The sequence below is a fragment of the Leucoraja erinacea genome, chromosome 25 (genome assembly GCF_028641065.1).
Source record: "Leucoraja erinacea ecotype New England chromosome 25, Leri_hhj_1, whole genome shotgun sequence".
NCBI classification, from domain to species: domain Eukaryota; kingdom Metazoa; phylum Chordata; class Chondrichthyes; order Rajiformes; family Rajidae; genus Leucoraja; species Leucoraja erinaceus.
The window spans coordinates 31,679,996-31,692,495 of record NC_073401.1 but is presented as its reverse complement, the minus strand read 5'-3'; the positions used below and the strand labels follow the sequence as shown (position 1 = coordinate 31,692,495).

Below are 12,500 nucleotides of genomic sequence, written 5' to 3'. Positions count from 1 at the left end.
TACGGAGTTTGCACGTTCTCTCCCCGTGACCAGCGCGGGTTTTCTCCGAGATCTTCGGTTTTCTCCCACACTCCAAAGACGTGCAGGTTTGAAGGTTAATTGGCTTGGTGTAAACGTAAAGTTCGCGTACTGGGTTTGTGTTGGATTGTGTCTGGGCTGGGGCTGGGACTGGGACTGGGCTGGGACTGGGTTGGGACTGGGTTGGGACTGGGTTGGGACTGGATTGGGACTGGGACTGGGACTGGGCTGGGACTGGATTGGGACTGGGACTGGGACTGGGTGGGACTGGGACTGGACTGGGGGACTGGGTTGGGACTGGGACTGGGACTGGGACTGGGACTGGGACTGGGTTGGGGCTGGGACTGGGATTGGGGTTGGGCTGGGACTGGGACTGGGACTGGGTTGGGGCTGGGACTGGGACTGGGACTGGGACTGGGACTGGGACTGGGACTGGGACTGGGACTGGGACTGGGCTGTGGGGGGGGGACTGGGACTGGGTTGGGACTGGGACTGGGTTGGGACTGGGCTGGGACTGGGACTGGGACTGGGACTGGACTGGGACTGGGACTGAACTGGGACTGGGACTGGGACTGGGCTGGGACTGGGACTGGGTTGGGACTGGGATGGGGCTGGGACTGGGTTGGGACTGGGGGACTGGGACTGGGACTGGGACTGGGACTGGGACTGGGACGGGGCTGGGGACTGGGACTGGGACTGGGACTGGGTTGGGGGACTGGGGACTGGGACTGGGACTGGGACTGGGACTGGGACTGGGCTGGGACTGGGATGGGGCTGGGACTGGGACTGGGTTGGGACTGGGACTGGTGGGACTGGGACTGGGACTGGGCTGGGACTGGGTTGGGACTGGGACTGGGACTGGGCTGGGACTGGTTGGGACTGGGACTGGGACTGGGACTGGGACTGGGACTGGGACGAACTGGGACTGGGACTGGGGGACTGGGACTGGGACTGGGGCTGGGACTGGGACTGGGACTGGGACTGGGACTGGCTGGACTGGGACTGGGACTGGGACTGGGGGGCTGGGACTGGAACTGGGGCTGGGGAACTGGGACTGGGACTGGGACTGGGACTGGGACTGGGACTGGGACTGGGACTGGGGGACTGGGCTGGGACTGGGACTGGGACTGGGCTGGGACTGGGTACTGGGACTGGGACTGGGACTGGGACTGGGTTGGGACTGGGACTGGGACTGGGACTGGGTTGGGACTGGGACTGGGACTGGGTTGGGACTGGGACTGGGACTGGGTGGGGGACTGGGACTGGGACTGGGACTGGGACTGGGCTGGGACTGGACTGGGGCTGGGCTGGGACTGGGACTGGGCTGGGACTGGGACTGGGCTGGGACTGGGCTGGGACTGGGACTGGGACTGGGGGACTGGGACTGGGACTGGGACTGGGACTGGGACTGGGCTGGGACTGGACTGGGACTGGGCTGGGACTGGGGACTGGACTGGGACTGGGCTGGGACTGGGACTGGGACTGGGGGACTGGGACTGGGCTGGGTTGGGACTGGGACTGGGACTAGGACTGGGTTGGGGACTGGGACGGGACTGGGACTGGGACTGGGCTGGGACTGGGCTGGGACTGGGGCTGGGACTGGGCTGGGACTGGGGACTGGGACTGGGTTGGGTCTGTGACTGGGACTGGGTTGGGACTGGGACTGGGCCTGGGACTGGGACTGGGACTGGGACTGGGACGGGACTGGGACTGGGACGGGGACTGGGACTGGGACTGGGACTGGTTTGGGACTGGGCTGGGACTGGGACTGGGCTGGGACTGGGACTGGGACTGGGACTGGGACTGGGACTGGGTTGGGACTGGGACTGGGACTGGGTTGGGACTGGGCTGGGACTGGACTGGGCTGGGGACTGGGACTGGGACTGGGACTGGGACTGGGACTGGGACTGGGGCTGGGACTGGGTTGGGGGGACGGAGTTACCTGCAGAGAGTTGAAGAAGGCAAACATGTACTGGAAGAATAGGGCATAGTTGTTGATGGCCAACACTCCACACGCCCACGAGATGCCCAGGATGGGCAGCAGCACGGCCACTGCCTTCACGGTCAGCCTGGTGGGCAAGGGGAGGTGGTCAGTGTGGTCAGTGAGGTCCGTCTCACTCCAACCCCCAGTCCCACCTCACCCCCCCGCCCCGCCCCACCCCACATCCTCTACCACCCCCTGTATCACTCTGTGACCTGTGTAGCTGGGGCATGTGGGCCAGTATTGGCAAGTTGGGCTGAAGGGCCTGTTTCCACACTGTATCACTATGTGACTAGTGTAGCTGGGGCATGTGGGCCAGTATGGGTATGTTGGGCTGAAGGGCCTGTTTCCACACTGTGACTCTGTGACTCTAATGCTGTCGATGGTCTCAGGAGGAGATATCTTGTTACCGTCTATTTGTCAAATCTTTCCTGCAAATCCTCTGACAGGAAGTTAGCAGATTTGTTCTGAGGGTTTTCTCTTGTTATTGCGAGCGGGCGTTGGGGAACTGGCCATCTCCTGACAGCGAAACAGAACGCTGCACAAATCAGGGATAACAAGCTCTCAGCTGACAAAGCAGAGCACTAAACCTGTCATCTCCGCCGTCCCAGCTGGGGATTAAAGATCTGGGCAGATGCAGCGTAAATGCGCAGGCCATCAGCTCAGAGCGGTGTCGATCACTGGTGAACAACGCTGCAAGGGGTCTCTCCCCGAGCTGAGCCTCGGCAGGTGTACAGCAGAGACCACACGCGGACATTTCATCAGGAGACTGGAGGAACAGCATCTCATATTCAGCTTGGGCAGCCTGCACCCCAGTGGTATGAAGATTGATTTATCCAACTTCAGGTAGCCCCGGCATTCCATAGAAACATAGAAACATTGAAATTAGGTGCAGGAGTAGAGGCCATTCGGCCCTTCGAGCCTGCACCGCCATTCAATATGATCATGGCTGATCATCCAACTCAGTATCCCGTACCTGCCTTCTCTCCATACCCCCTGATCCCCTTAGCCACAAGGGCCACATCTAACTCCCTCTTAAATATAGCCAATGAACTGGCCTCAACTACCCTCTGTGGCAGAGAGTTCCAGAGATTCACCACTCTCTGCATGAAAAAAAGTTCTTCTCATCTCGGTTTTAAAGGATTTCCCCTTTATCCTTAAGCTGTGACCCCTTGTCCTGGACTTCCCTAACATCGGGAACAATCTTCCTGCATCTAGCCTGTCCAACCCCTTAAGAATTTTGTAAGTTTCTATAAGATCCCCTCTCAATCTTCTAAACTCTAGAGAGTATAACCCAAGTCTATCCAGTCTTTCTTCATAAGACAGTCCTGACATCCCAAGAATCAGTCTGGTGAACCGTCTCTGCACTCCCTCTATGGCAATAATGTCCTTCCTCAGATTTGGAGACCAAAACTGTCCGCAATACTCCAGGTGTGGTCTCACCAAGACCCTGCACAACTGCAGTAGAACTTCCCTGCTCCTATACTCAAATCCTTTTGCAATGAAAGCTAACATACCATTCGCTTTCTTTACTGCCTGCTGCACCCTCTCTCCCTCATTCCCTCTCTCTCCATCCCCTCCCCCACCCAAGTCGCACCAGCTTCTCGTTCTCACCCAACAAACTGCTAACAACGGCCTGTTACCTTTGTCATCGTTAATCTTTCATTCATTGTTCTTTATTTCTCCACATCATCATCTATATCGTTCCCTTTTCCCTAACCAGTCTGGAGAATGGTCTCAACCCGAAACGTCACCCATTCCTTCTCTCCACAGATGCTGCCTGACCCGCTGAGTTACTCCAGCACTCTGTGAAACGTCACCTATCCATGTTCTCCACAGATGCTGCCTGACCCACTGAGTTATGGTGCAGCAGCATCTATGGAGCTAAGGAAATAGGCAACATTTCGGGCCGAAATCCTTCTGGAAATAGGCAACGTTTCGGGCCGAAACCCTTATGGGTTTCGGCCCAAAACGTTGCCTATTTCCTTAGCTCCATAGATGCTGCCTGACCCGCTGAGTTACTCCAGCACTCTGTGAAACGTCACCTATCCATGTTCCCCACAGATGCTGCCTGACCCGCTGAGTTACTCCAGCGCTCTGTGAAACGTCACCTATCCATGTTCTCCACAGATGCTGCCTGACCCGCTGAGTTACTCCAGCACTCTGTGAAACGTTACCTATCCATGTTCTCCACAGATGCTGCCTGACCCGCTGAGTTACTCCAGCACTCTGTGAAACGTCACCTATCCACGTTCTCCACAGATGCTGCCTGACCCGCTGAGTTACTCCAGCACTCTGTGAAACGTCACCTATCCATGTTCTCCACAGATGCTGCCTGACCCGCTGAGTTATGGTGCAGCAGCATCTATGGAGCGAAGGAAATAGGCAACGTTTCGGGCCGAAACCCGGAAGGGCCGGCGACCTCAGTCAGTAAAGCTACAACTTGTTCCTGACATAATCCCCCTGCCAGCTACAATAATCCACTGCCCCCTTTTAATTCAACTCTTGCATCAGCTCCATAATCAACGTTGGCAGCAGGTTCACGAGCAAACTTGTTCATGTATTCAATTATAGCCGGCATTCAAACTAATTACACCTTCCCCGCAGTGTGTAAACAGTACAGCCAGTGTTCTCAACTCCATATTTAGATACGCAGCGGGTGGAGCTGCTGCCTCACAGCGCCAGAGACCCGGGTTCGATCCTGACCACGGGCGCTGTCTGTACGGAGTTTGCACGTTCTCCCCGTGACCTGCGTGGGTTTTCTCCGGGTGCTCCGGTTTCCTCCCACACTCCCAAAGTCGTGCAGGTTTGTAGGAAGGAACTGCAGATGCTGGTTTACACCGAAGCTAGGCAGCATCTCTGGAGAGACAGAATTGGTGACTCATTCCTTCTCTCTAGAGATGCTGCCTGTCCCGCTGAGTTACTCCCACGTTTTGTGTCTATATTCGGGTTGGTAAGTTAATCGGCCTTGTGTAAAATGCAGGGAGGGGATGAGAAAGTGGGATCATAAGGTCATAAGGGCAGAATTAGGCCATTCGGCCCATCAAGTCTACTCCGCCATTCAATCATGGCTGATCTATCTCTCCCTCCTAACCCCATTCTCCTGCCTTCTCCCCATAACCCCTGACACCCGCACTAATCAACAATCTATCTATCTCTGCCTTAAATATATCCACTGACTTGTGGCCTCCACAGCCGTCTGCGGCAAAGAATTCCACAGATTCACCACCCTCTGACAATTCTTAAGGGGTTGGACAGGCTAGATGCAGGAAGATTGTTCCCGATGTTGGGGAAGTCCAGGTCAAGGGGTCACAGTTTAAGGATAAGGGGGAAATATTTTAGGACCGAGATGAGAAAAACATTTCTCACACAGAGAGTGGTGAATCTCTGGAATTCTCTGCCACAGAAGGTAGTTGAGGCCAGTTCATTGGCTATATTTAAGAGGGTTAGATGTGGCCCTTGTGGCTAAAGGGATCAGGGGGTATGGAGAGAAGGCAGGTACAGGATACTGAGTTGGATGATCAGCCATGATCATATTGAATGGCGGTGCAGGCTCGAAGGGCCGAATGGCCTCTACTCCTGCACCTATTGTCTACGTTTCTAATAAATATCTCCTCATCTCCTTCCTAAAAGAACATCCTTTAATTCTGAGGCTGTGACCTCTAGTCCTAGACTCTCCCACTAGTGGAAACATCCTCTCCACATCCACTCTATCCAGGCCATTCACTATTCTGTTTGTTTTAGTGAGGGTTACATAGAACTAGTGTGAACGGGTGATCGATGGTCGGAACAGACTCGGTGGGGCCGAAGGGCCTGATGTCAATGTTGGTCTTTTGGCCTGATGTGTTGAGATTTATTGAATCCGCTGCCTCTGATCAGAGCAAGCAGCATTTACATATCATTTCCAGATGTATTAAGCATTCCTCAATACAGCCCTGTAATTTACTGCTAATGTCAAAGAAGCAATTGGTCCCCCGAAAGGGGAACAGTTTGGAAATGTGGATTAGTCTCAGGGCAGAGTTTGTGGTGAGATGTCGCCAACTGCCAGTGGAGTTGGCTGCTCATCATCGACTCATGTTATTTAATCTATCAGCGACTACTCACACCCCCGCTGTACAAGATCTCATTGGTAAAGAACCCAGCTTGGTGGCAGTGTGTGTGGTGTGTGTGTGTGTGTGTGTGTGTGTGTGTGTGTGTGTGTGTGTGTGTGTGTGTGTGTGTGTGTGTGTGTGTGTGTGTGTGTGTGTGTGTGTGTGTGTGTGTGTGTGTGTGTGTGTGAGTGTGCGTGTGTGTGTGTGTGTGTGAGTGTGTGTGTATGTGTGTGTATGTGTGTGTATGTGTGTGTGTGTGTGTGGCTGTGAGTGTGCGTGTGCGTGCGTCTGTCTGTATGTGTGTGTGTGTGTGTGTGTGTGTGTGTGTGTCTGTGAGCGTGCGTGTGTGTGCGCGCGTGTGTGTGTGTAAGTGTGTGAGTGTTTGTGGGATTGTGCCTGATCTATCTCTCCCTCCTAACCCCATTCTCCTGCCTTCTCCCCATAACCCCCCTGACACCCGCACTAATCAACAATCTATCTATCTCTGTATTAAACATATCCACTGACTTGTGGCCTCCACAGCCGTCTGAAGAAGCCAAAACAGCTTCAAATACATCTGTGAGTATTCTGCAAGGATTGCAGGTTCAGAATGTGAAGGTTGGAGTATGTTGGGCACGGCACAGTTTGGCCAGTTCAGATCCACCATTGCCGATATCCCGGCATCCCTGGTCCCAGGGCCTTGCCCGGATTGTCCGTATAGCCGGACCAACAGAGGTCACGGCCTCTGAGGGGAGTCCAACATTACCGGAATGTTCCTCCCAAACTCCAAAGACGTGCAGGTTTGTAGGTTAATTGGCTTGAGTTTGTATACCTGGTATAAGTGTAAATTGTCCCCAGTGTGTGTAGGATAGTGTTAGTGTACAGGGGGATCGCTGGTCGGCACGGACTCGATGGGCCGAAGGGCCTGTTTCTGAGCTGTATCTCTAAACTAGACCAGTGTACGGGGCGTGGATGGGAAAGGTTTGGAGGGATGTGGGGCAGGTTTGGGCAAGTGGGACAATGGCAATGTGGCAGCTGGGTTAGCAGGGATGTGTTGGGCTGAAGGGCCTGACTTACTTGGAGGCATTAGTGTCGCGGTGAACCTTGTAGTTGTCCATGCTGATTCTGGATATGATACGAGTCACGGCGATGAGAATTCCGACATTCACCTGAAGACGGAGAGGAGATGAATCGACCGTTAGTGCTAATCGCCCAATTAATAAACCGGCCCGTTGTCTGTGGGTCACCCCTCAGGCTCTGGGGGTTCAGCATTCCGCCCCCAATGGTCATCTAACCAGACAACCCTTACAGTGTGCAAACAGGCCCTTCAGCCCAACCTGCCCATTCCGACCCACCTGCCTGCCTTTGCCCCATATTGTCCCATACATGTACCTGTCCAAATGTTTCTTAAATAATATTATAGTACCTGCCTAATCCACCTCCTCCAGCAGCTCATTCCATACACCCACCACCCTCTGTATGAAAGGTTGCCCCTCAGGTTCCTATTAAATCTTTCCCCTCTCACCTCAAACCTGCAGGGCCCTCCATAATGTTTGGGACAAAGACCCGTCATTTATTTATTTGCCTCTGTCCTCCGAAATTACAGCAGCTCCATTCAATATGATCACGGCTGATCATCCACAATCAGTAACCCCGTTCCTGCCTTCTCCCTATATCTATTCCGTTAGCCCTAGGAGCTCTCTTGAAAACATCCAGTGAATCGGCCTCCACTGCCTTCTGTGGCGGAGAATTCCACAGATTCGGAGTATTGTACTTCCGGTGGCGCTGGTGCCAGCAGCCTCCACCTTCAGCCCGGTATCTTTTTGCTCTTTTGTTTTTTTAGTTATGTTGATGTGTGTTTTTTATGATTTTTTTAATCTCTTTATGTGGGGGAAGAGGGCACGGTGCGGGGGATACCGTCCTTCAGCCGCTTCCTGGTGAGGACGCGACTATTATTCGAGTCACGTCCTCGCCCCCCCCCCCCCTCCCCCAACAGCGGCCTACCTACCTGGATTGGCGCGGCCTTTCCTGCCGGGATCGACCGGAGCTCCAGCAGCGGCGGGACAGCGCTGGAACATCGCGGGGTTGGCGATGCCTTACCGGGGGTCGCCGTCTGGAGCCCGGAGTGCTGGACCTGCTGCACCGACATCACGGAGCTGCGGTTTGCGGAGCTCCCAACGCGGGCGGCGCTGATGGACAGTGCGGGGTCCTGCGACTCTACCCGGCTCGGCCTGTGGACTCGGGAGCTGCAGACTCCGGCAGCGGGAGGCGGCTGATCAGAAGGTCCGGGCCGCTGAGGAGGATGCTCACCGTCGGGGTTCGGCGTCGGCGTTCCACCAGCCCGGCGTGAGGGCCTGAACATCGGGCCACCCGGGGCGGCGACTGCGGGTGCTCGGAAGGCCCAGACCACGGATGAACATCTGGGAAGATCGGAGGGGAGGCTGGCTGGACTATGGTGCCTTCCTCACCTTGGTGCCACTGTGTTGTGTCGTGTCGTGGACTTTCTGTGTTTGTGCTTTTTTTTTAAATTCTATTTTATTTTTAATATGTTTTATTATTTAACATTTATTTATTTTTATTATGATACTGACTGTAAAGGGAAATTCATTTCGTTGTCTCTAATTGAGACAATGACAATAAATTTGAATACAATACAATACAATACAATACAATACCACAACTCTCTGGGTGAAAACGTTTTTCCTCATCTCAGTGCTAAATGGCCGACTCCTTATTCTTAAACTGTGTGACCCCTTGGTTCTGGACTCCCCCAACATCGGGGAACATTTTTAAATTAATCTCAGGCTGGAGATTAAACAAACTCTTTCCATCGGCACGAACAAAGGCCATTGGGCCCATCCTGCCCGTACTAGCCCTTTGCAAGAGGTTGGCAAGTGGGAGAGTGGGGGATGGTGCAGTTGCCACGGTGACCCCGTGCGCTCCACGTCTCTGTGTTTTCCACCAGATCTCTCCCCCGTTCCCTCCGCTCCTTCTGCCAATGATATTAATTGCTGGACGATGTGAGATGGGCAACTCTCCACGCTGAAATATCAGGAACTAATTAACTGTGCAGAGAAGGGTTGTTTACTGAGCAGAGCCTGCGTGCAGGAAACATGGCTGGGCGGGGCTGGGCTGGGCTGGGCTGGGCTGGGGCTGGGCTGGGCTGGGCTGGGCTGGGCTGGGATCGCTGTAAGGGCAGCGTGGCCTCGACCAGTTTATGCTGCACCCGCCATCTCGCTCACTCCCTGCAACACCCAGGCATTTAGTCCCTTTGCAGGCACGAGGAACTGCAGGTGCTGGAATCGGGAGCAAAGCACAAAAATGCTGGAGGAACTCAGCGGGACAGGCAGCGTCTCCCATTCCCACACTGACCTCTCTGTCCTGGGCCTCCTCCACCCAAGTCACGGTAATCGTTTCAAAGTCGTCCCATTGAGTCTCATTCACTGTAACATTAGGGGCCATGCGGCACGGTGGTGCAGCGGGTAGAGCTGCTGCCTCACAGCGCCAGAGACCCGGGTTCAATCCCGACTACGGGTGCTGTCTGTACGGAGTTTGTACGTTCTCCCCGTGACCTGCGTGGGTTTTCTCCGAGATCTTCGGTTTCCTCCCACACTCCAAAGACGTGCAGGTTTGTAGGTTGATTGGCTTGGTGTAAATGTAAAATTGGCCCTAGTGTGTGTAGGATAGTGTTGGTGTGGAAACAGGCCCTTCGGCCCACCGGTTCCGTGCTGACCAGCGATCCCCGCACACTAACACTATCCTACACACACACTAGGCCCAATTTTTACATTTACACCAAAGCCAATTAACCTACAAACCTGCACGTCTTTAGAGTGTGGGAGGAAACCGGAGCGCCCGGAGTAACGCAGGCCCCAGGGTGAACGTGCAAACTCCGTACAGGCAGCACACACACACATGTATACACACACACATGTATATACACACGCACACGTACACACACACACACACACATGTATACACACACACACATACACACACACACACACATGTATACACACGCACACACACATATACACACACACACATGTATACACACACGCACACGCACACACACACGCACACACACACACACATGTATACACACGCACACACGCACGCACACAAACACACAAACACGCGCGCACGCACACACACACACACACAACCGGGGTCATAGGCTTGGTATAAGCGTAAAGTGCCGTGTGTGTGTGTGTACACGTGTGTGTGTGCGTGCGTGTGTGTGTGCGTGTGCGTGTGTGCGTGCGTGCGTGTGTGTGTGTGTGGGTGTGTGTGTGTGCGTGTGTGTGTGTGTGTGTGTGCGTGTGTGTGTATGTGTATGTGTGTGCGTGTGTGTGTCTAACACACGCGTGGTCGCGGGGAGACTTACTTGTCGGCCGTGCCGTAGCTGTGGAAGGTGGAGGTGACGGACATGACACAGATCACCAGCGGGGAGCCTGCAGGGAGAGAGAACACGTCAGCCCCAGCACCCACCCTGCCTTCGCAGACCGACAACACCACACGCATGGTGTCTGACACGCCAACACCACATGCATGGTGTCTGACACGCCAACACCACACGCATGGTGTCTGACACGCCACACGCACCACCATTCATTGTGATCATGGCTGATCGTCCCCTATCAATAACCCGTGCCTGCCTTCTCCCCATATCCCTTGATTCCACTAGCCCCTAGAGCTCTATCTAACTCTCTCTTAAATCCATCCAGTGATTTGGCCTCCACTGCCCTCTGTGACAGGGAATTCCACAAATTCACAACTCTCTGGGTGAAAAAGTTTTTTCTCACCTCAGTCTTAAATGACCTCCCCTTTATTCTAAGACTGTGGCCCCTGGTTCTGGACTCGCCCAACATTGGGAACATTTTTCCTGCATCTAGCTTGTCCAGTCCTTTTATAATTTTATATGTTTCTATAAGAAACCCCCTCATCCTTCTAAACTCCAGTCAATACAAGCCTAGTCTTTTCAATCTTTCCTCATTTGACAGTCCCGCCATCCCAGGGATCAATCTGGTGAACCTACGCTGCTCTCCCTCAATAGCAAGGATGTCCTTCCTCAAATTTGGGGACCAAAACTGTACACAATACTCCAGGTGTGGTCTCACTAGAGCCCTATACAACTGCAGAAGAACCTCTCCTATACTCGACTCCTCTTGTTATGAAGGCCAACATGCCATTGGTTGTCCGACTGAGTTTCTCCAGCTATGTATCTAGACTCTCAGTTCCTTTTCTACCCAAACAGAAACTGAAGTGAGAGTCGTCCTCAGCTGCGTACACTCACCCCAGCCTATACTGTAGTAGTAGACGTGCTTGCTGTCCTCGGACCCAAAGACCCTGACCACCATGTTGTAGAGGTGGAGGCCTTCCACCAACATCCAGGAGAAGGTGGACAGGAACAGGAAGTGCAGGAGGATGGCCGACACCTTGCAGGGAAGCTGGGCATGGAAACACAGGACCATCAGTCCCCCCCATCGATCCCCCCCCATCAATATCCACCCCTCCTCGCCCCCCCCATCGACCCCTCCCCATCGATCCCCCCCCATCGACCCCCCCCCCATCGATCCCCCCCATCGACCCCCCCATCGACCCCCCCCATCGCCCCCCACCCCCATCGATATCCACCCCTCCTCGCCCCCCCCCCCCCCCCCCCATCGATATCCCACCCCCATCGACCCCCCCCATCGATATCCCCCCCCATCGACCCCCCCCCCCCATCGATCCCCCCCCATCCCCCCCCCCCCCCCCATTGATCCCCCCCCATCGACCCCCCCCATCGATATCCACCCCCCCCATCCATCGATCCACCCCCCATCGACCCCCCCCCCCATCGACCCCCCCCATCGATATCGATACCCCCCCCGACGACCCCCCCCCATCGACCCCCCCCATCGATATCCCCCCCCCCCCATCGATCCCCCCCCATCGATCCCCCCCCCCATTGATCCCCCCCCCCATCGACCCCCCCATCGATATCCACCCCCATCGACCCCCCCCCATCCCCCCCCCCATCGATATCCCCCCCCCATCGATCCCCCCCCCATCGACCCCCCTCCCCCATCGACCCCCCCCATCGACCCCCTCCCCCATCGATATCCACCCTCCTCGCACCCCTCCTCGCACCCCCCCATCGACCCCCCCCCCCATCGATCCTCCCCCCATCAACCCCCCCCATCGATTACCACACCCTTCCCAAATTCCCACATCATTCCCAAAATTCCCACACCCTTCCTGAGATTCCCACACTCCCCAATTCCCACACCATTCCCGAGATTCCCACACCATTCCCGAGATTCCCACACCATTCCCAAGATTCCCACACCATTCCCAAGATTCCCACACACTTCCCGAGATTCCCACACTATTCCCGATCGGTTCCGGCGGTGGCGTTGGGACTGACCGTGTCCGGGCTGAAGCGG

General features: G+C 55.1%; 2 protein-coding genes across 2 annotated transcripts in view; both read right to left on the bottom strand.

Annotated features, from left to right (window-relative positions):
• ran (RAN, member RAS oncogene family) overlaps nucleotides 1–12,500 on the bottom strand; it is a 117,288-nt gene that overhangs the window by 62,492 nt on the left and 42,296 nt on the right. The gene's annotated exons all lie outside the window — the stretch shown is intronic.
• Nucleotides 1–12,500, bottom strand: part of adgrd1 (adhesion G protein-coupled receptor D1) — a 35,930-nt gene that overhangs the window by 1,273 nt on the left and 22,157 nt on the right. Inside the window, 5 exon segments of the mRNA XM_055655544.1 lie at nucleotides 1,961–2,087; nucleotides 7,147–7,305; nucleotides 10,457–10,523; nucleotides 11,366–11,519; nucleotides 12,482–12,500. The exon segment at nucleotides 12,482–12,500 is cut by the window's right edge and continues 93 nt beyond it. Coding sequence (XP_055511519.1) covers nucleotides 1,961–2,087; nucleotides 7,147–7,305; nucleotides 10,457–10,523; nucleotides 11,366–11,519; nucleotides 12,482–12,500 — 526 coding nt within the window.